This window comes from Lepus europaeus, chromosome 5 (genome assembly GCF_033115175.1).
Source record: "Lepus europaeus isolate LE1 chromosome 5, mLepTim1.pri, whole genome shotgun sequence".
Lineage (NCBI taxonomy): Eukaryota > Metazoa > Chordata > Mammalia > Lagomorpha > Leporidae > Lepus > Lepus europaeus.
This window is the reverse complement of record NC_084831.1, coordinates 149239908-149265013: the sequence shown is the minus strand read 5'-3', so window position 1 is coordinate 149265013 and position 25106 is coordinate 149239908. Positions and strand designations below refer to the sequence as shown.

Here is a 25106-nt window from a genome sequence, read left to right as displayed (position 1 = left end):
TTATGTGAAAGAGTGACACAGAGAGAAGGAGAGGCAGAGAGTGAGAGAGAGAGAGATCTTCCATCCACTGGTTCACTTCCTAATTGGCTGCAACAGCTGGAGCTACGCCAATCCGAAGCCAGGAGCTAGGAGCCTCGAGCCTCCTCCGGGTCTCCCATTGAGGTACAGGGGCCCAAGGACTTGGGCCATCTTCTACTGTTTTCTCAGGCGATAGCAGAGAGCTGGATCAGAAGTGGAGCAGCTGGTCTTGAACTGGCGCCCATCTGGGATGCCGGCACTGCAGGCAGTGGCCTTACCCACCATGGCACAGCGCCGGCCCCAAAATTGTTGTGTTTGACACAGAAATTACCCAACTGTAATTGTACATAGGGTATAAAATGTGAAAGTGTTTTTATCCAAAATATAAAATTCATCTAAAATTGAAAATTAAGGGGCCAGTGCTGTGGCATAGCAGGTAAAGTCGCTGCTTACAGTGCTGGCATCCCATGTGGGCACTGGTTCAAGTCCCGTCTGTTCCACTCCTGATCCAGCTCTCTGCTATGGGCTGGGAAAGCAGTAGAAGATGGTCCAAGTCCTTGGGCCCCTGCACCCACATGGGAGACCCAGAAGAAGCTCCAGCCTTCTGGCTTCAGATCGGTGCAGCTCCGGCTGTTGCGGCCATTTGGGGAGTGAACCATTGGATGCAAGACCTCTTTCTCTCTGCCTCATCTTCTCTCTGTGTGTAACTCTGACTTTCAAATAAATAAATAAATCTTTTTAAAAAGTACATGTTTTCAAAATTTACATATTTTCAAAATTGTTCAAAATACTCAAAAATAATATAAATGAATTGTTAATGTTATAAAACAAAATATAACATGTCAAAATTTTAATCAGAAATAGAGTCTTAAGTCTATTTTTTTAATTAAATGAAATTTTAGTCCATATTTTTATAAAAATAAAATACGTGGAATTCTAGTTTCAATATACAGCTAGTGGGGCTGGTGCTGTGGTGCAGTGGGTTAAGGTTCAGCCTGTAGCACTGGCATCCCACATGGGCGCTAGTTCAAGTCCCAGCTGCTCCGCTTCTGATCCAGCTCCCTGCTGATGCACCTGGGAAAGCAGGGGAGGACAGCCCAAGTGCTCGGGCCCCTGCACCCACATGAAGACTTGGATGCAGCCTCCTGGCTCCTGATTTCGACCTGGCCCAGCCCGGCCATCGTGGCCATTTGGGCAGTGGACCAGTAGATAGAAGATCTCTGTCTGTCTGTCTATCTCTCCTTTGCTTTCTGTAACTGTGCCTTTCATTTTTTAATTTTTTTATTTTTATTTATTTATTTACAGGCAGAGTGGACAGTGAGAGAGAGAGAGAGAGAAAGGTCTTCCTTTGCCGTTGGTTCACCCTCCAATGGCCGCCGCGGTTGGCGCGCTGCGGCCGGCGCACCGCGCTGATCCGATGGCAGAAGCCAGATGCTTCTCCTGGTCTCCCATGGGGGGCAGGGCCCAAGCACTTGGGCCATCCTCCACTGCACTCCCGGGCCACAGCAGAGAGCTGGCCTGGAAGAGGGGCGACCGGGACAGAATCCGGTGCCCCCACCAGGACTAGAACCCAGTGTGCCGGTGCCGCAAGGCGGAGGATTAGCCTAGTGAGCCGTGGCGCCGGCCTAACTGTGCCTTTCAAACAGATTATATTTAAATATATGCATACATCTAGTTGCTAATTAATGAAACAGCAGTATGGTTCCTGTGTGTTATGGCTAGACAGAAACATAAAAATTGAAAAGTAATTGTTTAGTTCAGTGGTCCCTCCTCATCCATGGATTTGCTTTCTGAGGCTTCGGTTACCCACAGTCAATGATGTTCTAAAAATAGTACATGGAAAGTTCCAGAAACAAACAATTCATGTGTTTTAAATCGCTTGCCATTCCGAGTAGCATGATGAAATGTGCTGTCCTGCTCCATCCTGCTCCATCCTGCTCGGGACATGGATCACCACTTTGCCCAGTGTATCCCCCTATATATTCTACCTGCCCAGTGGTCAGATAATGGTTCCCTTGATGATACCTTGACTGTCAAGTGTAGCAGTGCTCATGTTCAGGTAACTCTGACTTTACCTAACAATGGCCCAACACACGAGAGCAAGGATGCTGGCAATTTAGGCGTGCCAAAGAGAAGTCATAGACTGCCTCTGTTGAGTGAAAAGGTGGAGTTGCTAACGTCTACAGTAAGAAAAAAAAAAATCTGTGAAATTGTAAAGAAGGAAAAAGACATTTGCTGGTTTTGCTGTTGCACCTCCAACTGCAAAAGTTACGGCCACAGTGCAGGTTGAAGTGCTTAGTTAAGATGCAGAGGCATTTGATTTGTGTGTTTGTGCCTAGGGAAACACTTAGTATGCATGGGGTTCATACTGTCTGCAGAGTTAGGCGTGCACTGGGGATCTTGGATTGCATCCTGCACAGATAAGGAGATCACTGTCTTGGAAGACAGGGGGTGGTTGCTGGGAACACCACGCATATCCATAGCCCTTCCAGGAAAATGAGACCCCGAGTGGGTGCCCAGCACTGCTGGGAAGTGACAAGGCTCTACACACAGGTCTTCCGCTGTCCTGCTCTCTGAGAGGCAGGACTGACGTGTTATTAATGTGTGTCTTTTAGCCACGTGCCGCTGCTCTCCAGAGCTTCCCTTCCCTCCTAGGCACAAGCAGCTCCATGTGCCATACTGCTTCCGGAGCAGCAAGGCTGCAGGATGGGGCTGGAAAGACCCTGCAGCTTGGCCCAGAGAGGCCCCTCGCACAGGCTGGCATGGGCAGGAGATGCTGTTGATGGCCGAGCCAGGCAGCTCCATTGGGGCAACTACAGGATCTAGGGTAGAGAACCTGGTGCTTGAACAAGGATGGTGAAGAGAGCGCACAGGTCCTGAATGCCTGTTGGGGGTAGAGCCAGCAGGACTTCCTGATGAACTGGATGTGTGGTCAAAGGAAGTGAATTAAGAATGTGCCACTGGGCCGGCGCCGTGGCTTAACAGGCTAATCCTCCCCCTTGCAGCACCGGCACACCGGGTTCTAGTCCCAGTCGGGGCACTGGATTCTGTCCCGGTTGCCCCTCTTCCAGGCCAGCTCTCTGCTGTGGCACGGGAAGGCAGTGGAGGATGGCCCAAGTGCTTGGGCCCTGCACCCCATGGGAGACCAGGAGAAGCACCTGGCTCCTGGCTTCGGATCAGCGCGGTGCGCCGGCCGCAGCGGCCATTGGAGGGTGAACCAACGGCAAAGGAAAACCTTTCTCTCTCTCTCTCTCTCTCTCTCTCTCTCTCTCTCACTATCCACTCTGCCTGTCAAAAAAAAAAAAAAAAGTGTGCCACTGTTTCTTGTCTAAGCCGCTGGCCGCTGGCAGGCTGGAGACATCAGGGAGGAACAGATCTGGGGAAGTCGGTGACATCAAGAACCTGTTGTTGTTCTTTAAGGTTTATTTTATTTATTTTTTGAAAGGCAGAGTGCCAGAGAGGAAGAGAGACAGAGAAAGAGATCTCCATCCATTAGTCCACTCTCAAACTAGCCACAGTGGCTAGGGTTGGGCCAGGCCAAAGCTAGGAGCCTGGAACTCCATCCAGGTCTCCCACATGGGTGGCAGGGACCCAAGTACTTGGGCCACGTTCTGCTGCTTTCCCAGGCACATTAGCAGGAGGCTGGGTTGGAAGTGGAGCAGCTGGGGAGCAAACTGGTGCGCTGATCCAGGATGCTGGCGTTGCAGGCAGTGGCACGACCCCTGAGCCACAGCCCAGCCCCAGGAATGTGTTTGGAGATGTCCACTAGACATCCTAGTAGAGACGGCAGGGAAACGGAGGCTAGGATCAGGCCAGAGGAAGGGACACAGGCCAGCCAGCAGCTAAATGGCATTGGAAGCTTAGGGCCGAATGAACTGCCTGGGAGTGAGAGAGAAGAAAGAAAAAGTTAAGGCGTCAATCCCAAATCACTTCAATATTCAGGAAAGAGGCAACTGAAAAAGGATGTCAAATTAATATGAACGTACCCAAGACAAGAGGGAGTCCCATAAGCCAAGTACAAGTGTTTGCAGGAAGGGGCACAGAACGTCAAACACCAAACACTGCTCCCACGCTAAGACGAGCGTTGTGAGTTGGTAAGGAATGAGACCGACACCAAGAAGGAAGCCGTCTCTTGCTTCTGTCTAGCCCATTTCACAGGTAAGAAAACTGAGGTGAAGCACGACAGAGGAATTTGTCTCAGAGGCCGTAGCTATTAAGTGACAGAGCTGAGTTGTAACTTCAGCTTCCCTGTCCTAGCCCTTGGGTGCCCCCCCCCCACACCCCGATGCCACTCCACCCTGCGTTGAGGTAGGTTTGAGCTTTAAAACTAACAGCCGACTGAATCGTGAGAGATCCGTGCAGATGTGAGGGGGCGATGCCAGCTGCCACTCTGTTGCCAGTCCTTGCCTCTGAGGGTCTGGGGACGATGAGTCATTCCTGGCTTAGGGACTGTGGACACAAGGGGCCGGCCTGGCCACCGCGGTGCCCTGCACTGTGGTGGGGTGGAGACAGAGCTGGCGCCACAGATGCTGCCAGCCCAGGCCCAGGGGATCTCTGTTCCTCCCGTGCCCAGGGCACCTCGTGTTCTAGCTGAGGAGCCAGGCCCTCTGCAAAGCAGGCTGGGCGAGATGAGGGCTGTTGCCTAGCAGGGATGTGCCCACGCCCAGCTGCTAGGCCGCTGCTCCGATCCAGCAACAGAAACCTAAGAGAGCCAGGTTCGTGCGGATTTGCCCAAGTTCTTCCTGCAGGTACAGGTCCTAAGACAGCACCCCGTCTGATGGGGGGGGGGTGTCTTATGAGCTGGAAAATCCCCCCAGAGAGTCTTCTCACCTGCATAAGGAAATGTCCAGGGCCACGTAGCCCCCACCTGCCCTCAGGCTCCTGGGCCCCTGTGCCATGCAATTCCCCTGACATCTACCCTTCCCCAGCCCCAGGCTGCACCTACAGACACATCCTGCCCCACACGCGCCAGCCTCCAACCTTCCTGAAGCATGGCCCGGCGTCCCCAAGTGACCACAGAGCCATCTTTTTTGTTTTTTTTTTTTTCAAGATTTACTTCTTCATCCAAAAGGCAGAGTGGCAGAGAGACAGGTGGGGGCGGAGGAGGGAAGGGCCGGTATCTTTCCTCCTCTGGTCAACTTCCCAGATGGCTGCCACAGCCAAGTCTGGACCAGGCCAAAGCTAGGAGCAAGGAGCTGGGAACTCTACTGGGGGTGGCAGGGGCCCCGTCACCCAGGCCATCCGGTGTAGGATTCCAGCTGCTGTGGCATAAGGCCAGACCCAGGACAACCATCTGAAATTCCCTTCCTAAGTTCTAGACCTTTCCCATGGATGGACAGGCTTCATTGTCTGAAGTCTTAGCTCTGTGTTTGCATACTTCAGCCACAAGTGCTGGCTGAATGATAGTGTTTGGTTTTGTAATGACAGAATGATCAGTCATCACTCTGCAAGGCATTTGATTTTTGACAGAGACGGTAGGGGGCTGGCGCTGTGGCATAGTGGGTAAAGCCACTGCCTACTGTGCTGGTATCCCATAGGGTGCTGGTTCAAGTCCCAGCTGCTCCACTTCTGATCCAGCTCTCTGCTGAGGCCTGGGAAAGCAGTGGAAGATGGCCAAAGTCCTTGGGCCCCTGCACCCACGTGGGAGGCCTGGAAGAAGCTCCTGGCTCCTGGCTTCAGATTGGTGCAGCTCCAGCCATTGTGGCCATCTGGAGAGAGAACCAACAGATAGAAGACCTCTCTCTCTCTCTCTCTCTGCCTCTCTGTAACTCTTTCAAATAAATAAATAAATATTAAAAAAAAAACAAACACAGAGATGGTAGAGGGTTCTGGAACCAAAGACCCATAGAGCTCGACCCTACCCTGGGGGCCCATCAGGCCTCAGCTGTGCCTGATGTCTTATGAGAGGAATCAAGATGACCCAGGGGTGACACCGCTCCCGCCCCAGGTCTAATGTGGGTGCAGCCCCTTTAGGGAGCCACACGCTCATCTCTCTGTTGAAGCCCCCAAGGAGGCCAATAATTTTTTAGGTGTTTAACTTTATTTAGCTTTGTTTCCCAAACGTACATGAACAGAGACTCTGTTATTTCACAGAATTCCTGTGCAGGACAGGGCCTGGTCTGGGCTGAGTCAGGGCTGTGGAGGGGACAGAAGTCACCCCTCTCGGGCTGCAGCTTCTGACCCGGGTGTGGTCTCTTCTTAGATCTGTGGGGAGGGCCGGCGCCGCAGCTCACCAGGCTAATCCTCTGCCTTGCGGCGCCAGCACACCGGGTTCTAGTCCCGGTTGGGGTGCTGGATTCTATCCTGGTTGCCCCTCTTCCAGGCCAGCTCTCTGCTGTGGCCCGGGAGTGCAGTGGAGGATGGCCCAAGTGCTTGGGCCCTGCACCCCATGGGAGACCAGGAGAAGCACCTGGCTCCTGCCTTCGGATCAGCGCGGTGCGCCGGCCGCAGCGGCCATTGGAGGGTGAACCAACGGCAAAGGAAAACCTTTCTCTCTCTCTCTCTCTCTCACTATCCACTCTGCCTGTCAAAAAAAAAAAAAAGATCTGTGTGGGGGCTGCCGTGTGGTGCAGCAGCTCCGATGCCACCCGGGCCCCCCAAAGCCGAGAACGGAGTGCCCGGGTTCAAGTCCTCACTCTGCTTAGGATTCCAGCTTCCTGCTAATATACACCCTGCGTGATGGCTCAAGTAGTCGGTGCCTTTCAAAAAAAAAATAAAATAAATAAACCTTAATAAAATAGAAGAAGGGGCTAAAGTTGTTAACTTTGGACATGTCTCCTTTTTTAAAAAAATCCTGTTATTGGCCGGTGTTGTGGGGCAGCTGCTTAAGCCACCCCTTGCAGGGATGACGTCCCATATTGGAGCCAGGATTGAGTCCCGGCTGCTTCACTTCCGATACAGCTTCCTGCCAATGCACCTGGGAGCCAGCAGGCCATGACCAAGTGCGTGGGCCCCTGCCACTCGTGGAAAACCAGGCTTCAGCCTGGCCCACACTTGGCTGATGGAGAAATTTGGAGAGTGAACCAGTGGATGGAAGATTCTCTCCCTCTCTCTCTCTCTCTCTCTCTCTGTCTCTCATTCTGAGAATGGCCACAAAGCAAGTCAGGATCCCCAGTGTCCCCTCCCCGCCTCCCCAGTGCTGGGCTGCTCTTCGTCTGCTCCAGCTTTCTAATAGAGCGAAGCCATTAAGTTGTCCCCATTGTAATTTAGATCACAAAGAGACTTCTGCACATTCTTTCAGGTTAAAATAACGGGGATAAAGAAAGTAGGCAAAATTATTCCACTGTAGCTACGTGCTTAATTATATGGAATACTGCATAAATTGTCAAGTGCAAAGAATTATTCTGATAAATTAAAATACTAATTAAATAGGCTATTGCAGAATTTTGAGAACATTATATGGTTCCGCTTCTTCAGGTAATTTGCATATCCTTCATCTAGTGAATTTAATTTTAAAGGACTTCTTTCTTGTGTTTGGAAACCCTTTTTGTCTCCTATGAAGATAAAAATGGGCTTTCTGTGTTGTTCTCTGCCTTTATTAAAGCAGTTCCTCCCACTGTCTCCACGTCCTGGCCTGCTGGCCAGCTCTCATACATATCAACCCAGAAAGTCCAGGAATCAACTTAAAAAAAAAAAGAAAAAGAAATTGAAAAAGAGCTGGCCACTGGAATTTGATAGAACATCTGGCTGGAAGAAGTCTTCTTTCTCCCCACCACCTGGCAGTGTCATCAGGGGGGTTCCCTGTGAGGCGTGAGAGCCTGCTGGGTGTCCTGGGCTGTTTCCCCCAGACCCAAACTGAGAGGCGAGGTTCCCATTGGGTGAGCTTCTGAGTCTGAGAACTTGATACAGGTGCCCCGGGCATCTGTGGGAAGGCTCAGCTGACATCACAGCTCCGTGAAGCCCAAGGAAGGTCTACGAAGAAATCCTCCTGGTGGCTGCCCCGGGAAGTCCACACGGAAACATTTCACAACTGTGAATGCTGGGGAGAAACCCAGAATGCTCTGTGGACAACGAACAAATGCTGAAGACTACTGTGCTTTGTGTTTCTTTCTTGGGCTCATGAGTATTTGAGCTCAAAAATGAAGAAACGTGTGTTTTGGCATAGCAGGTTAGGCTGCCACTTGCCATGTCTGCATCCCATATCTGAGTGCCTGTTAGTCCCAGCTGATTCTCTCTCCCTCTCCCTCCCCCTCTCCCTCTCCCTCTCCCTCTCTCCCTCTCTCCCTCTCTCCCTCTCCCTCCCCCTCCCTCTCCTTCTCCCTCTCCCTCTCTCCCTCTCTACCTCTCTCCCTCTCGTTCTCTCTCTCCCTCTCCCTCTCTCTCTCCCTCTCTCTCTCTCTCCCTCTCCCTCTCTCTGCTCCCCTCTCCACTGCTGTGTCTTTCAAACAGATGCCAATAAAAATAAATAAACACAAAGCAAAAAAGAAACAAACAGAAGAGCTGTGTTGCTCCGGATAAATTGTGTGACATTTTACGTAGGCTAGAAAAAATGGGAAATCTCACAGCCTCTCTCTTTTTCTGTCATCGCCACCGTGAGAGATTTCAAAATGCACAAAATAAAATAGAAAGGGAGAGCAGGCACTGTTGAAAGGCAGCTGAAGCCAGAGACTGACAAGGTCACAAGAGAACACAAGCCCGCATTATCAGGGAGCTGGATTGGAAGTGGAGCAGCCAGGACTTGAACCGGTGCCCATATGCATTGTCAGCATTGCAGGCGGCAGCTTGACCATTATGCCACAGTGCCAGCCCCACGAAGTTTGTCCCTTTACCTTGTTATTCCACATTGCCAAGGGGACTTGCAGTGTTGAAAGCACTCTGCACCCCACAATGGGAAAATGGGGGATCAGGATTCTGTCCCCTTTGAGAGTCCCCACTTTCTTGACATCTCTGCAGGGCACTGCTGGGCTTTCCAGGGGACAAGGGAGTTCCAGGAAGTGCACCAGGGGGTTGGCATGGTTCTGCAGTGAATTATTAAACAGAAGTGGGTGGGCCCTGCCTTGGGAAGGTGGAGGTGACTGCAGGAGCCAGGCAGGCTTTCTGTGACATGTTCTGCCAGACCTTCCATCTCCCTGGTATCACAGCCATGACTGGCCTTTGCTTAGCTAGGACTTCTGACTGCTCCTGATGTCCTGGTGAGAAATAGGAAGAAATGTGGACAGAGGGATGTATTGTTGGTTCGATTCCTCACTCAAATAACCACAAGTAAAGAACAAACCCTGTGGGGCCGGCATTGTAGCATAACGGGTCAAGCTGCCACCTGCAACGCTGACATCCCATATGGGCACCGGTTCAAGTCCTGGCTGCTCCACTTCCAATCCAGCTCCCTGATAATGCACCTGGGAAAGCAGCAGAGGATGGTCCAGGTCCCTGGACCCCTGCACTCAGGTGGGAGACCAGGTGGAAGTTCCTGACTCCTGGCGTCAACCTGGCCCAGTCCTGGCCATGGCGGCCATTTGGGGAGTCAACTGGTAGATGGAAGATCTCTCTCTATCTCTATCTGTCCCTGTCTCTGTTACTCTCCCTTTCAAGCAATAAATAAAATAAATCTAACAATGGCTAAATCAACTATATTATTAAATGATTAAAAAAAATTGTGGGTTAATCTAACTTGGAAAGATAGCTTAGTCATCCCTGCCTCTGTTCCTGGGTCTATCTTGTCTGTGTCTATGTGTGTGTGTGGAGGGGGGAGTGGTTACTTAAATAGGAATTTAAGAATCTTCCTCGTGGGTGAGGTAGCTCTCACCCTGCAGTCTGGGTGAAGAGCAGCCGGGACCCTAGGATGAACTGAACATTGCTCTGTGGATCGTAACCGGCACGGATGTCATCTTGAGGTTGAAGAGGAGTCGAGGTTAAGACGTGGTGCCATCCCACAGGGCAAAGCCTCGATGTGTTACCCCAGCCGCTCAGCCTGTTCAGCACAGCTGCAGAGCAGGTGGCTGGTCCCTCACACCTGCAGAACAGGGGATGCCCTCCTAGGTTAAAGTGGAGTCCAGATCCTGATCCTTTGCTGCCGCTCTGGGGGCTGCACCAGGAGTGGGACACTCAAGCGTGGTCGAGCGTCTTTCAGGAGGTCCATGGGCTTAGGAACCAGCACACGTCCAGGACACGCCCCCCACTCCTGCCGCCTTCCATGCCCCACCTGCTGGTCCACTCACAACCCTGTCGCAGACAGACATGGTGTCTTCTCATCCCTCTCCCCAGAAGCTCAGCTCAGAGAGAGCACGGGTCTGGCTGGTCTTATGTGCAGCACCTAGCCCGGTGCCTGAGTGGGTGAATGAATGAATGAACAAATGAATCCAGGAGAGGGAGGGATGGAGGGCATGATGCTTCATTCAGGGACACTGAAGTCTGGCTAATCCTAGCAGGTAGTTCCTGGTAAGACAAGGGAGCAACCTTCTTAACACGTACGGTTTACTACACCCTGGTTCTGGATGTTCTGGGTGGGGCCAGGAGGAGTGTTTTCACAAAGGTCCCAGTTTGGGGGAGCTAAATAAACTCCCTGTTCTGGGGTCAGCGGAAGGAACAGAAATTCTGTTCTGAAGATGAAGAGAAACCAGGAGATATCGAGTGCCCTTCATGTTGGGTAGAAGAGCAGAGAGAACCAGGTCTTGCTGCTCTGAAGGCAAGCTGGTGAGAGACACAGTGATGCCATGGTAACAGGAAGATTTAATCATTTGAATAACCTAGAACTAAGTCACCTCTACCTGGTGTTTCCATAATGCCTCCTCCTGATGGCTCCATCCCATCTCTACCTGGTGGCTCCATCCTACCTCTACCTGTTGCCTCCATCCCACCTCCTCCTGGTGGATCCATCACATCTCTACCTGATGTTTCCATAATACCTCCTCCTGATGGCTCCATCCCATCTCTACCTGGTGGCTCCATCCTACCTCTACCTGTTGCCTCCATTCCACCTCCTCCTGGTGGATCCATCACATCTCTACCTGATGTTTCCATAATACCTCCTCCTGATGGCTCCATCCCATCTCTACCTGGTGGCTCCATCCTACCTCTACCTGTTGCCTCCATTCCACCTCCTCCTGGTGGATCCATCACATCTCTACCTGGTGTTTCCATAATGCCTCCTCCTGATGGCTCCATCCCATCTCTACCTGGTGGCTCCATCCTACCTCTACCTGTTGCCTCCATTCCACCTCCTCCTGGTGGATCTATCACACTCTACCTGGTGGCTTTATCAGACGTCCACAGGACTCTACGTCAGTCTAGGGCTTCCTGGGAAGTGTGTCTTTTGGTCTCTACTCAGCCCCTACCCCACCTACCCACTTCTTCTTGTATTTTGACATATGATTCCCTAGAGTGCTTCATTCTGGTCTCAGGAACAAACCTATAAAACAGATTCTTGTCATCCCCCCTCCCCCCGCCCTTGCTCATCTGGACAAGATTCTCAGAACTCCCTGGGTTTCCAGGGTAGAAGCACGTAGCAGAGAAACACATCCCTAAGCAGAATCTGTGGCTGTGAGCATCACTCATCAGTTCCTGGCCTTGGTGACAGAAGGGCCCAGATCACCGTGGCTCAGATCCAGGCCTTAGAGACAGATCCACCTCTGACTGAGCAGTGACATCATTTTGTTCCCCACTTCTTGAATGGAGGTAACAGAATGTACAGTCTAGGTGGGTTGAAGCAGGAAATAAGCTAACGTACAAACAGTGACTGCACCGGTGACTGGCAGGTAGCAGGTATTAACAGCAGGCAACCTTACATTTAAATATTCATTATTTAGATTTGGACTTAAACTTGTGTCTTGGGTTCTTGGATTATTTCAGGGACAAAGCAGTTCGTTACTCTTTGAAAGCCCTTTAGACTCTGCAAACAACACACTGATTTACATGGCTCAGGTCGCTTGCCTCACTTGCTGATGGCTTTGAACGGGCCAGACCGAACTGAGAGAAGGTCAAGGCAGTTCTGAGAAGCTTGTCCAGCGGTACCCAGAGGCACGCTGGCCGGGGCTGCTGGAAGAACACTCACTGTTCCAGAGCCCATGAAATGAGGATGCGTGTGCTGGGGGCCCTCGCAGTCGGCGTGGGAGGCAGATAGCACTAAGAGCACACAGAGGCCATGCGTGTGCTGTGGCTCTGGGCACCAATCAAAGGGCAAAGACACAGCCAAACCCTAACCAGCACTTAGCAGCTGCTCAGAATTGTTCTGTAGGTTGAGCAAGCTCGCTCTTACTCACGCAGAATCACGCTGGCAGACACATCTCCAGGGATGATTCTAACAGCGGGTGGATTAAAGACTTCCTGAAGCACAGTCACATTCAGAGGCCACTCCTGGGTGTCCCACGGCTCTGGTTTCCCACGATGACAGCATCCATCACACCATTGGTGTTGGTGACACGACACTTCTGACAAGAGCTTCTTACAGCCTTCCAGAGCCTAAAGACAATTGTTCAGAGGCTGGTTAACGTAGTGCCATCTCGGGCTTGTGAGAAGGCGTTGTCTGCATGTATCAATAAAGTTTTATTGGAACACGGCGCCATCCATCCACTCTGTACACCGCACGGCAGGACAGAGTTACTGCAACAGAGACCATTGCCTGCCAAGCCTAAAATCCTTTCTGGCCCTATAGGAAATTTTGCTCACTCCTGGACTGGATTACTCTCCATCATTAATGGTCAGGCTGCAGAAATATGCTTCTGCTGGTTAGCGATGACTGAAGTGTTTTTTAAAATTCCTTTGTTGATGCACTTCCTGTTTCTCCGTCTGTTTAAAGGAGTTCACTAGGTGTTATCCCACCCCCAAATAGCTTGCCATGAACGAACATATTTCCTTTGTTCCTCGCAGAACATTAAACTTGATTATTTCATACTCCGTGTCTTTAAGAGATACTCTCCCAGGGCTGACATTGTGGCACAGCGGGTTGAGCTGCCACATACTGCTCCCACATTCCATGTCGGGGTGCTGGTTTGAGTCCAGGCCACCCCCCTTCTGACCCAGCTCCCTGCGAATGTGCCTGGGAAGCCAGAAGGTGGCCCAAATACTTGGGTCCCTGCTACCCAAGTGGGGAACCCAGCTACAGTTCTGGGCTCCTGGCTTCAGCCTGGCCTAGCACCAGCTGTTCAGGTGCAGTTCACTCCTTTAGGGAGTGAACCAGCAGATGGAATGTATCTCTCTCGCTCTCTCTGCCTTTTAAATAATAAATAAATAAATCCTTACACAGTTGAAGGTATTCTCTTACTGTTCGAAGTTTACATGTGCAGCTCACTGTCCACCCTCCTCCTACATGCGTACCCCATCCTAAAGTAATTTAAAGCACTTTTGATCTAACCCAGATTATTTTATGTCTGCTTCATGAATGATTACCTGTATGTAAAAAAATAACATTCATTTGTTCAAAGAAAAAAAAAAAAAAACTCCCTGTAAGACAATGAAAATGCCCTAAAGATGGGAGAGCAGCCTATAACAAGATCTCATTTGTATCCCGTAAAAGATATAATTTCATTACTCGGGATTAATGCAGGAGTATTACAATAAGAGGTGAAAGTAATTGCTATTTTCTTGCTATCTTGTTCTGTATTAATCACAATGGCAATGCACTCTTTATTCATAGGGTTTGCAATAAAATTCTGTTTTTCCTGGTTTTCATTTCCAAAGTGACAGGGGCTTTATCCAAAAGAATATTTCTGCAGAATCGTAAGCCAAGGTCAATTGCCTTGTGACACACTCCCTCTCTGTGAAGTGGGGGCAGGTGGGCTCGCCGTTGTGGGCATTGGAATGGCTGAGTTTTCATTTACATCTGCTAATTGTTTCCAAAGCTCATTTCTCTGGGTCTGATACTGAGTGTAATTCATTCTCTGAAAGTCTTCCTCACTCTAAGCCAGGAGCACACTAGAATGGATTAGGCTTTTATTGGTGCTAAATTATTATAGAATGTTTCTTGGAGGGACTTGAATAAAGGAAGAAATAGCTGTCAGCTTTAATAACATAAATACACACATTCAGCTGCGCCTTCAAGGGAGCTGTTTTAAATAATGCTACTCGATAAAACATATTTCCCGATGATTATATAATTAACAACCAATATATCCTTTTAAAATAAGACTTTGCCATTTGAAAGCTGTTCTGTACACAATGTCTCATCAAGTCTTCACAGCCATTCTGTGAATTTCCTAGTCTGACATCATTTCATTGATGAGGGCAAAGGCACACAGTAGTGCCAACCGGAAATGGACCAGGCTGCTCATGGGAAGTAGGGTCTCAAGTCAGGGCCTCTGACTCAGGCTTCCTGACTCCACACTGGTCCATCCATCAGAGCACCTGTTCTATTAGACAGTCCAGCCCGTGATGAAATTGAGGTTTTCAGTGCAGGAAAATGCTAAATGCTCAGCTGTGACTTCAGGCCCATTCCTTCGCCTAGCTAAACCCTGTGCTTCTTAATTTTTTTCTAACAGTGGACAACAAAGACAAACTGGAAAAAACTTCTGGATTGAAAATTCTTCAAACCGGAACCGGGTCGGTGAGTACATGAGGGGCTGGTGGTGGTGCTGGTCTTGTTTCTGGTGCAGGTCTCGGCGCCTGTGTCCAGTGTGTGGGTTGATTGCACCAACGTTGTGTTGACATACAGAAGACCACTGGGTAGCTCCTCCCATTGGTTGGGAATGAATGCTGGTTGGTGTTGGTGACTGGCAGATTCGACTCTTTGTTTGGCTGCCTTTGAAATCCTAATTTGGTGTCTCCCCAAGAAAAAACAGTCATGGATAAGAAAAACAGAGAAACTGTCAGAAAACATGTATTTTCTGCTTCAGATACTTCATAATTGCTGAATTTGTGAAATGAACAAGTGTAGAGAAACTACTCTTTCCTCTTGGGATCTAGTAGAACATGTTTTTATCTTCTTATAAATATATATATATATATCATCTTATATATATTTGGAATTGGTAATATAAAGGAATGAACACCTCCATAATGTAACTTAAAATCTATCTGATACTGGTCATGTCCAAACATTGCTATCTTGGTATCCAAAAGAGGTCCTTGACCAAACACTCCATCGGCAATTACAGCCGATGGTCCTCCCTTCCCCTGCACCTTGCCAATACTGGCTTCCCCAGCCGCATGGCAATTTAATGAACTGTACACAGAGCCGCGACGCGATCCCTCTCAGGAGTGGTATGATGCCACTCCTAAGTCAGCGTGGACCGAAACCAATCTGTACTATTGCGTTTGAAATTTTAGATTTCACAGCACTCACCATTAAAGATAATTAACTATTAAGGAGTGCTTATTTGTGAGAGTTCTTGCTACACGGCAGAAATGTCCTCTGCAGAGCCACTTGAAGATTAGTTGCTTCTTTGGGGAAATCTCTTATTCACTGGCTCTGAGTCTTGGGCTCTTGAAATAAGAACTTGCTTAATTGGTTGCTCTTCCCAAACACAGGCTGCTGTGCTTACCAAGTAGTATATTCTTAAGAACTGCTTGAATTGCAACTGTGCCTTGAAAATGTTCATGTTTAGTTAAACGATGGGCAAATGCAGGAGAGAAACACAACAAAGGGCTGATAGGAACTTTTGAGAAATTGCTTGAAGAGTCCTGATGGATACTACGGTTCTTGGTGTTTTCCCATTGCCTTTTTGGCACAGGCTGGATTAATGAAGCATTTGACAGCTCTGACATCCCGGTCTTTTCCCTGGTAGCTCGCTGTGGCTTTAGCAGCCAGTGAAGGAAGAGGAAGAAAGCAGGTGTCTTGGGGTTCCCAAGAACCATCTGTATCCTGGGGCAGGTGCAGTGACCGATGGCAGAGGGGGCCGGAATGGCTTAGCGAATTCAAGTCAGTGGTAGGGGTGCTTTGATTCAACTGCCTGTCGCTTGACATTGAGAAGATCTGACATCCCCGTGCCTCCCTCCCTGCTTTCCAAGCTCATCACGTGGCATAATCTGGCATCTTATTCATTCCGATAGAAAGAATCATGGTGTCCAGTGAGTGAGTGCAAACCTTAATTGATACTGGCTATCATTGGTGTAACCCAACCAGAGGAAGCCCCAGTGCTATGAGCCCTTTCCTTCAACGTAGATTATTTAGGCTACATTGGAAACCAGCTATGATGGGTTGGGAAGTGTGTTTGAGGTGAAGCACGTTGTATCCCGAGAAGCTGGAGAGGTAGGCATGGCGTTGGGTGAATGATGAGACTCTGGGGCTCATTTGGGAGGTGACTAGCCTGATACCTGGTGCTCAGGTGCCATCTTCCTGTTTGGGACATAGACTCCCATTGATTCCAGGAGAGAGAGGCAGGATGCTGTGACAGGGCTGAACTGACTGGCCGGCCCTCATCAAGCACGGCTTTCACACGTACCTCCTGCACTTTGCTTCCTAAGCTTTGGCAACCAAATGCTATCATCAGTACAAATCGGAGCCTGAAGGTCAGACCCTCCACTGTGGCCTGCTTAGGATGAAGCTGCTTCTGGCCCACACAGGAGGAAACAGCCACGGAAAGTTGTGACGTCAGCCTTCTGACCACGCCAACAACAGGGCCAAACTCTGATTTCTGGCACCTTCTTAGCACTGGGCACTGTGTCCGTCTATCAGGAAACTTTAAGCTTACCCTTTTCCATACTCGATGTGCTCCTTAAATCCAATGGCCTTCAATTCTGCAAAATTTTCATCCATTATTTTTTTGAATATCGGCTCACTTTCAATTTTGTTGCCTCTATTGAAAATTGGATAATCACAGTATCCCTCTCATTGGATTTTGTAAAGGTTTATTGAAATATAAAACACCTGAGTGTGGTAAGAACTCAAGAGCATCACTCATGTTACTGTTGCTGTTTGGATTCTTGTATGATATTCTGATAGACACATGTTGGACCTTCTTTGTCCATCCTCTTTGCCTCATAGTTTTACCTCCTGCTCATTGTATCTGTGGTCTCTCCCTCATGGAGGTTTATTCTCTTGTGTAGTTTATGAGGGTTGGTTAGTTGGCTTTTTAAATTGTTGATTTGTCATTAGCAAGATTGATTACACTGGAGGTGTTGGGTTTCCATGTGAGAATTTCTGTCTAGGAAGATTGGCACTGTCTCTCAATGGCTCAGGGTGTCCACTTCTATGTTAATTTGCTACCTGGATGTTCCCATCTCATTTGGGCGGTGAAACTGAGAGGCCCCACCCTGGCATATGGCCCAGGTAGGGGTTTAGGCCTCCCTTCCACTCCTCCAGCAGGTGAGTGCTTTGTTTATGGACTCCATTCTCCAGTGAAGCAGCTCTTCAAGATTCCAAGCTTGGTATGGTTCCAGCTTTCCCACCACTGTCAACTCCAAGGCCACACGTGCTATCCTCGTATGGGTATAACAACCCCAAATCCCAAACCATGGTCCTACAGCTTGGGTCCAAGGTACTGCTTTTCCAAGATCAGCTCTAACATCAGCTTCCATATTCCTCTTCATTTTTGGAACCTGGAGATTTTTCCCTTCTTCTTTTCACTCTTGGCTTTGTGTTGTCTTATGCTGATGTTGTATTTTATGCAGTATTTCTGCATAAAGGTCCATTGAGGGATAAGGTTCATCCTTTCCCATCACCTGCATTCATTTATTTCTGTACTCATAGAGGCTTCTTCAAGCCCAATGGCCTTTACATGAAGTCCATTGATGGACACCTCTTACAATTTTCCATCACCCAAGATTGCACTGCCTCCTAATTTGTGCTGTGGCAGCTCCCTCCTCTCTGTTCGACTAATTCCCTCCTCGCCACAGGCTTTCTTTGCCCTCTTTGAGACCTATGTCCCTTGAAGTCTCCTTCTCTCTTGATCTCTTTTCTCTTGAGGTTCCTGCCCTCACCATACCTGCTGGCATATTGTCTGCACCAACTTCCTGTTCAAAACCCACCCTTCTTCCCCGCACACTCATCCCCTCCGAACTCCAAGACCACTGCCTCCTTGCACTAAGTATGTGTTGTCAGGAACTCACATCCTTCCTTGCTGTGGTTCCTTTCCTCTGCCTCCTCCGCTGGGTTTCTGGATGGCAGGGAGTATTTTATTGACTTTGATGTCACCTCCCTGTTGTGCTGATTGATGTCACTTGAAATTCATCACAACAGTCCTCGAAGGAACACTCAACACTGACAGACAATTATTCCCAAGGATGTTCACTCTCCAAACCAGCTATTTTATAATTCTCCCCTTTCCAAGTGCCAGTCTACACATACGTGTGCACGTGTGCACACACAAAGTCATACACTCATAGTCGTATTTCATTGAGCAAAAGATCCTGGCATACTCCCTCCGATCTACTCTGCGATAAGGAGGAACCTTGCTGTCTCTTATTTAATAGTAGATAGAATACCTGTTTCTTCCTTGCTTTGGGTCCACTTCCTCTTGTTAATTAAAGAAAGATCCGCTTCTTCTGTGACTTCCTCTCTGTTACATCACTGTGATTCCTGCACAGACCTGTTACTATCAGCATACAAATGCACTCTGGTGTTTCCCATCTCACTGAAGCTGCAAAAAATCTTTGACGCCAACAGAAATTGTTCTCACCCTCCCACCAGTTCTGTTTCCATTCATGCAAAACTTAGTTTATCCCCATTTATCCATTACCTCACCACCTGTCTCTCTTCACACCCTGCAGTCAGGAATTTGTCCCTGCTGCTGAACTGCAGTATCGATTGTCAACCTGATAGGTAACTTCCTGGTCGCAAAATCTGATGGTCACTCTCCTGAACGTGGGCCACATGTCCTCTCCACACCGTGTGCTGATCACCTACCTTCTTGAAACACCAACTTCTCTAAGGAGGCCTCTTCAGAGTCCCCATCTGTCAACCCTTCGTCAGCTTGATTTCTCCGTGTCTGAAAGCCCCAGGCACTGGTCCTCTCCTCGTGCCTCGTCCAGGCCTTGGCTTCTTGCCTTATCTGTGATATGATGATCCCAAACTTAGGCCTGTAGTTCTGTGCCGCCCTAGTCTGTACAGCCAACTGGATTCCTTTACTTGGGGATGGGTAGAGATATCTCAAACCTAACACGGGCCAAGTAGGACTCTCTGCTGTCCTGCCAGAACCTGTCTCTGCTCCCCTAAATCTGATCATCTCAAAATAGAAATTGCATCACAATAAGCTGGTGAAACTGTGATTAAATTAACGTGATTCGTAGAAGCCTGAATTGCCACTTAGATTATTTGTAAAGTTAACTTAACTCTTGAAGGAATGACCCTCTGCCCACTTGATACGCACAACCTTCTCACACGTGTACAAGAAGCTTGGTCTAAACCTGTGGACTCCTGGCTAATGAGCTTTCTGAGGGTAGCTGTGGGAGCAGTGGCTCCAGACCAGGGAGCTAAGGACAACAGCAAAGCAAAACCAATACCACAGCACTGGCTCCTCCATTTTTATGCCAAGTCAGATCTGATCCCATACCTGGTCCCTAAGTGATGAGAAGACTGACCTTGCCACTCCCATGGGCAGAAATTCAGCCATCCCTTGTGGCAGAAAATGATCCAATCCGTGACCACGTATGTCATGTATGTGAAGTGCTCACAAGATAATATTTCTCTTACCTTTGAAGTTGATTGACATCATGCCCTTGGGTTCTCAATCCCCGGATCTCTACCCATTCCATTTGATTTGTGCCTAACCAGTATCCAATTGGGAAATGGCCCTTCACAGAGAAAAAGCAAGTTGATGTATTTGGAGCAGATTTGGGGCAATAAAAATGGGGAGAAAGTGTGCAAGTTGAAAAATTTTTAAACAAAATTAAAATTATATTTTAATTGCTTTCTCAGTATTCAGTATGATTTTGATTATCTGGGATTTTTTAAAGATTTAGTTAGTTAGTTGAAAGGCAGAGTTACAGAAAGAGAGAGAGAGAGAGAATGAATCTTCTATCCACTGGTTCACTCCCCAAATGGCCACAGTGACTAGAGCTGGGCCAATCTGAAGCCAGGAACCAGGAGCTTCTTCTGGGTCTCCCACACAGGTGCAGGTGCCCAAGGACTTTGGCCATCTTCAACTGCTTTCCCCGGTGCATTAGTACAGAGCTGGATCAGAAGTGGAGCAGCTGGGATTCAAACCAGCACCCATATGGGATGCTGGCGCTGCAGGCAGCAGCTTTACCTGTTATGCCACAACGCCTGCCCTGGTCTTGAATTTTTTTTAAGTACATTTCAAATTCTTTTCATTCCTGATTCCAGAATGGGAAGTGGAGTTCGATTCTTAGAAATCTAAAAACATTTACAGAATCTCTCTGCAGTACCTGTGATTCACATGTGCGATGACAGATAGTGGAATTAGAACATGTTAAGCCGAGCAGAAATATCTCAAAACAAAATGTAAAGGGAATGAAGAGATTACAGTGCAAGCACACATGTCTCTAATGGATTAGTAGTACTTTGATGTACTTCAAAATCTAATTTCTGATATCTTGAAAAGTTGTACATTTTATTCAAATGAATAAAGCCGCGTTTCTTTTAAGGGAAAAATAATCACCACAAAGAAAAGCTCAAAGTTGTGTAAGAAAAATGATCTAAGTGATTTTCAGGAGGCAGATCCGTGAACACAGCTCCCAGAGTCGTGTCTGGAGTAAGGAGGTACTTTCTGATTTCTGAGCAGTAGTGAAGTGTGTAAAGTTATAAGGCTGGCCTGCCCAGTGCTTTAGTAAGAAATAGTGGCTGACCCTTGAGTGACCCAAGTCGCTGACCCAAGTCCCAAGTGGCTGACCCAGAGGCGTGGCTGCAGTGGACTCAAACACTTTAATACGGGCTGAAGAAGCAGTACGTTTCTGCAGTAGACACTGTGGCAAAATGGGCGAAGTCGCCACTTGGGATATCCACATCCCACATCAGAGTGCTGATTCAAGTCCCTGCTACTCCACTTCTGAGCCGGTTCCCTGCGCGTGCTTCCTGGGAGGCCACAGATGATGGCTCAAGTACGTGGTCCCCTGCCAGAGACCAGGATGGAGTTCTGACTCCTGGCTTCACCCTGGCCCCGGGGCGTTTTGAGGGAGTGAACCAGCATATGGAAGATCTGTTTCTCTTTCTCTCTGTGTCACTTTACCTTTCAAATAAATACAAATACATAAACATTTTTTTAAAAGGAAGCAGTACATTTAGACTAAATGGAAGTCCTGATTCGGCCGCCTTGGGTGGCAATGAGCTCTCCATCAGGAAGAAGGGAATCTATCTATTAGTGCCCAGTGATGTCAGAAGTGATTTTCAGATACTTCTACAAAGAACCCTAGGGGTTCGAAGAGTTTTGCTTGAGCGAAGATGGTTGAGTATAAATCCCAACATCACAGCCGTGCTCACCCTCTGCTTTAACTAGCTCTGTGCTTTTGTTGTCTCTGTTACTTATTGGGCTCCTGGGTAAAATTATGTTCACAGAAAGGATTCTGTAGCTAGGAATATGTTGATCCCAAAAGTCCCTTAAAAGTCTATGAACCTATGATGATGCTCCCACCCCCATGAATTAATGTCCATTTACTGTGTGCTGTGCGTGTTGTCTGGAGGCAGGGGTGTGTATGGATGTTTGACTGTCATTACTGTGCAAAACAAGAAGGCATAAAGGAGATACATGGTAAATGAAGGAGAAAACAGCTTAATGTTCCTCCCCCCCCCCAATCACACCCGGTCATTTCCCACCTCTCTGTTGAGGTACTGCTACTATAAATAGCGATTAACAATCTAAATCCAGTTGCTTAGGGATTGCTAAGAGAAAGTGGGATATTAAATGCAGGAATTGGGGGCAAATAGGTGGCAGGAAAATGCTGGCAGTGATGGCCCAGCCTGGTGGTGCACCTGTGTGGCTGGGAGGTTTTTGAAGGTGATGTTTCATGCCTGACTCTGTAGATGCCAGCTTTAGTAGGTCCGGTTTGACCCAGGAGATGAAGAGGGACCAGTGCCCACAGACCCTGGAGTGGCATAAACTTTGTCCAAAAGAGAAACCATGGCGGAGTTGCTGTCTTGGGTTGTCCGGTTGGCGGTGAGCTGGGATATTTCCCATGTGGTCATTTGTGTATTATGGGAGCAGCAAGGGCCTGCCTCTCTCATGCTTACCCAGCACTTACAGGTTGGTCACCGAGGCTTTTGGATAGAAGCCATCAGGAAAATGCCATCAGGGTTGTGCCACGGTAGGTCAGTTGAGATCTCAGAGGACTCTCTAGCCAAAATAAGATTCCCATGAGACAGGAAGCTTGCAGTCAGGCGCAAGGTGGAATGTCAGAGCCACACCTGAATGTGAAGTTAGTCAGTATCATCCTGGAATCAAATCCAAGGACTCATCTTTAAGACTAGTATTGGGGGTTGCTTAAGCATAACACTTTTTTTTAAATAAAGGTGAAATTCAATAAAGCTTGGGTACACATACTCCATCAGGGGCCAGGTAAATCAGTTTAACTCTTTTTATAAAGCAGTCTGTTAGTAGATACCTATAGCTTAAAAAAAATTCTTACTCTTCGGCTCAATAATCATACTCCCAGAAATTTGTTATAAAGACCATCCACCAGACAAGAAAACAAAAACCTTCACAAAAATAAGCAAAACTGATTTAAAATATAAAGCCACAAGAGAGTAACTAATTACATTTTAGTAATAAAATAAGTAGAGTTCTTTGCTTTCATTAAAATCATGAGAAAGCCAGGGGCTGGCGCTGTGGCTCAGCAGGTTAAAGCCCTGGCTTGAAGCACCAGCATCCCATATGGGCGCCGGTTCTAGTCCCAGCTGCTCCTCTTCTGATCCAGCTCTCTGCTATGGCCTGGGAAAGCAGTAGAATGTGGCTCAAGTCCTTTGGCCCTGCACACGCGTGGGAGACCTGGAAGAAGCTCCTGGCTCCTGGCTTCAGATTGGCACAGCTCCAGCCATTGCAGCCAACTGGAGAGTGAACCAGCAGATGGAAGACTGCTCTCTCTGTCTCTACCTCTCTCTGTAACTCTGTCTTTCAAACAAATAAGTGATCAATTTCAGTTCACAATTGATCATACTAATAGGTCTAAGAGTCAAAAGGATCACATAAACAAGACTAGTGTCTGCAAATACTAACTGATAGAATAAAAAAGGGAGAGAATGATCCAACATGGGAAGCAGGATACACAGCAGACTCCTAGAATGGCAGATGTCCTAAACAGCACTCTGGCCTCAGAATCAGCCCTTAAGGCATTTAGATTTGGCTGAAGAGACCATGAGAGTATATTAGGCATGGAAAGCCAAGAGACTCTGGGAAACAAAAAACAAAAAACACCTAAATGAAAGATCTCTGCGAGTGAGATCCCAGTAGAAAGAACGGGTCATCAAAGAAGGAGGTACCTTTATCTGAAGGGAGGAGAGAACTTCCACTTTGACTATGACCTTGTCTAAATAAGATAGGAGTCGGTGAACTCAAAAGGCTTCTATAGCCTTGGCAACTCATGACTAGAGCCTAGGGAGATTACTGACGCCATAAACTAGAGTGTCAATTGTTAAGTCAACAGCAGGAGTCACTGTGTACTTACTCCTCATGTAGGATCTCTGTCCTTAATGTGTTGTCCAATGTGAATTAATGCTATAACTAGTACTGAAACAGTATTTTACACTTTATGTTCTGTGTGGGTGTCCCAGTCTTCAGACAGGGCACATATTTGGAAATCCAAGAGCAGGAGCACACAGTGTGGGTGGCAGGGGACAGTGTAGTGAGTGACCATGAGCCTGCGGGTCCCAACTGGGGTTGGTCGGGTGGTGGGGCACGAGAGCTCAGAGGAGCTGGTCCCAGGAGCAGATGCTTGCCTGGCCCAAGACAGGCAAAGAGTAGAGCAAACACGACTCAAGAGCGTTGCCAGGAAAAGGTTGCAGCATCTGAGCCAGTACAGTGAATTTAAAAGACAGGAATGTCAAAGTGGACAGGGACCTTGGCATTGAGACGGTGCGTTGAGTCTGAGATGACACTGGCGGGTTTGATTGCAAGTGCGCATTGTGCGCTGGAGAAATGAGGCGTGGGATTCTTCAGATGGGAACTCTTAGACCCCGCGTCCTCATGTTGCTTGTTCCCGCTAAGTCTAAAGAAGCAGTTTGCCACAGTCGGAGGGAGGGAAGCTGGACTTTAGGAGCCATGGCCTCCCCCACCGACCCTGAGAGCCCAATCACAGTTCCGGGGCTCTCTCTCCTCGCATGTGCCACCCCAGAGGGGCAGACAGATTTACACACTGCTTCACACCCCCCGCCCCGAAGCCCACCCAGTGATGTCCTCGGAGCTCCAACACAGCTCCAAGGAGCAATGGCCGAACCTCAGCTGGGGACAAGGGGGGTGGCTCGGCGGCAAAGGAGCCCAGGCTGCCGTCCAGTGCCAGCTGCGGCCACATCCTGTATGGTTCCTGCTGTGAATTCTGGGGCAGGGCTGAGGAGGTCTGGGGTCCCCATCAGTCATTGCCACTGTGCGTGTGTTCGCCTTATTTTGTTCTGATCTGCATTTCTTGGCAGAGAAAATGGAATTTTTTTTCTCCTAAATGGGAAAGGACATAAAGCCTGTTTAAATATTCTTAATTTGTGTTTGCAAAGGGAAATCTGCATGAAATGGTATTAAAATATTTGCAGCAGCCCACCCACAACTGTTCTGTGGTCCTCCCGTCTCAGGATGTCCTGTGCAGGGTGCAGAACTGTGGGGCTGATGTGAGGTCAGAGGTCACGGAGCAGCACTGGGGGGCTCAGCTCCTGCCACAGCTCCCATACGTCATCCCTACCTGCTGCTCTTCAGACGCTTTGCTTAGTCCTTACACGTGAAGAAAATCGCATGAAAATACGTTCGCTGTAATTAACTGCACTTGACGCACCAACCAATACGGGTTCATCATGAAACAACGTCTTTTTCCTCTGAAATACTACAGAGAGCGTGAGGCTTCCAGTGTCATGAATGTCTTCTCAATACTTTTCCGTGATTTAAAGGCGGGAGAGGGGCCGTGGGATATGGCAGTTGCCATAGCGACAAATTCAATTTTTATTCAATATCAGAGTAAACAGTCACGTAAAATGAAATAAGTCGTGTCTACCGGTGGCATTGGAAGCTCCTGCCTCCTACCCTCCTCCTTACCTCTTCTCTTACCTTTCCTAATGTTTTCAGCTACAATTTGATAGAACTATGCATAATACAGACTTCAGTTGCAGGGACATGGCTTATTATCCGAGACTG

At 48.4% G+C, this 25106-nt stretch overlaps 1 protein-coding gene across 1 annotated transcript in view; it reads left to right on the top strand.

The window, feature by feature from the left end:
* The window catches only part of PTPRN2 (protein tyrosine phosphatase receptor type N2), an 800540-nt gene that overhangs the window by 428327 nt on the left and 347107 nt on the right, over positions 1 to 25106 (top strand). Inside the window, exon 13 of the mRNA XM_062190222.1 lies at positions 14427 to 14491. Within this exon, the coding sequence (XP_062046206.1) occupies positions 14427 to 14491 (65 nt within the window). The remainder of the gene's footprint in view (positions 1 to 14426; positions 14492 to 25106) is intronic.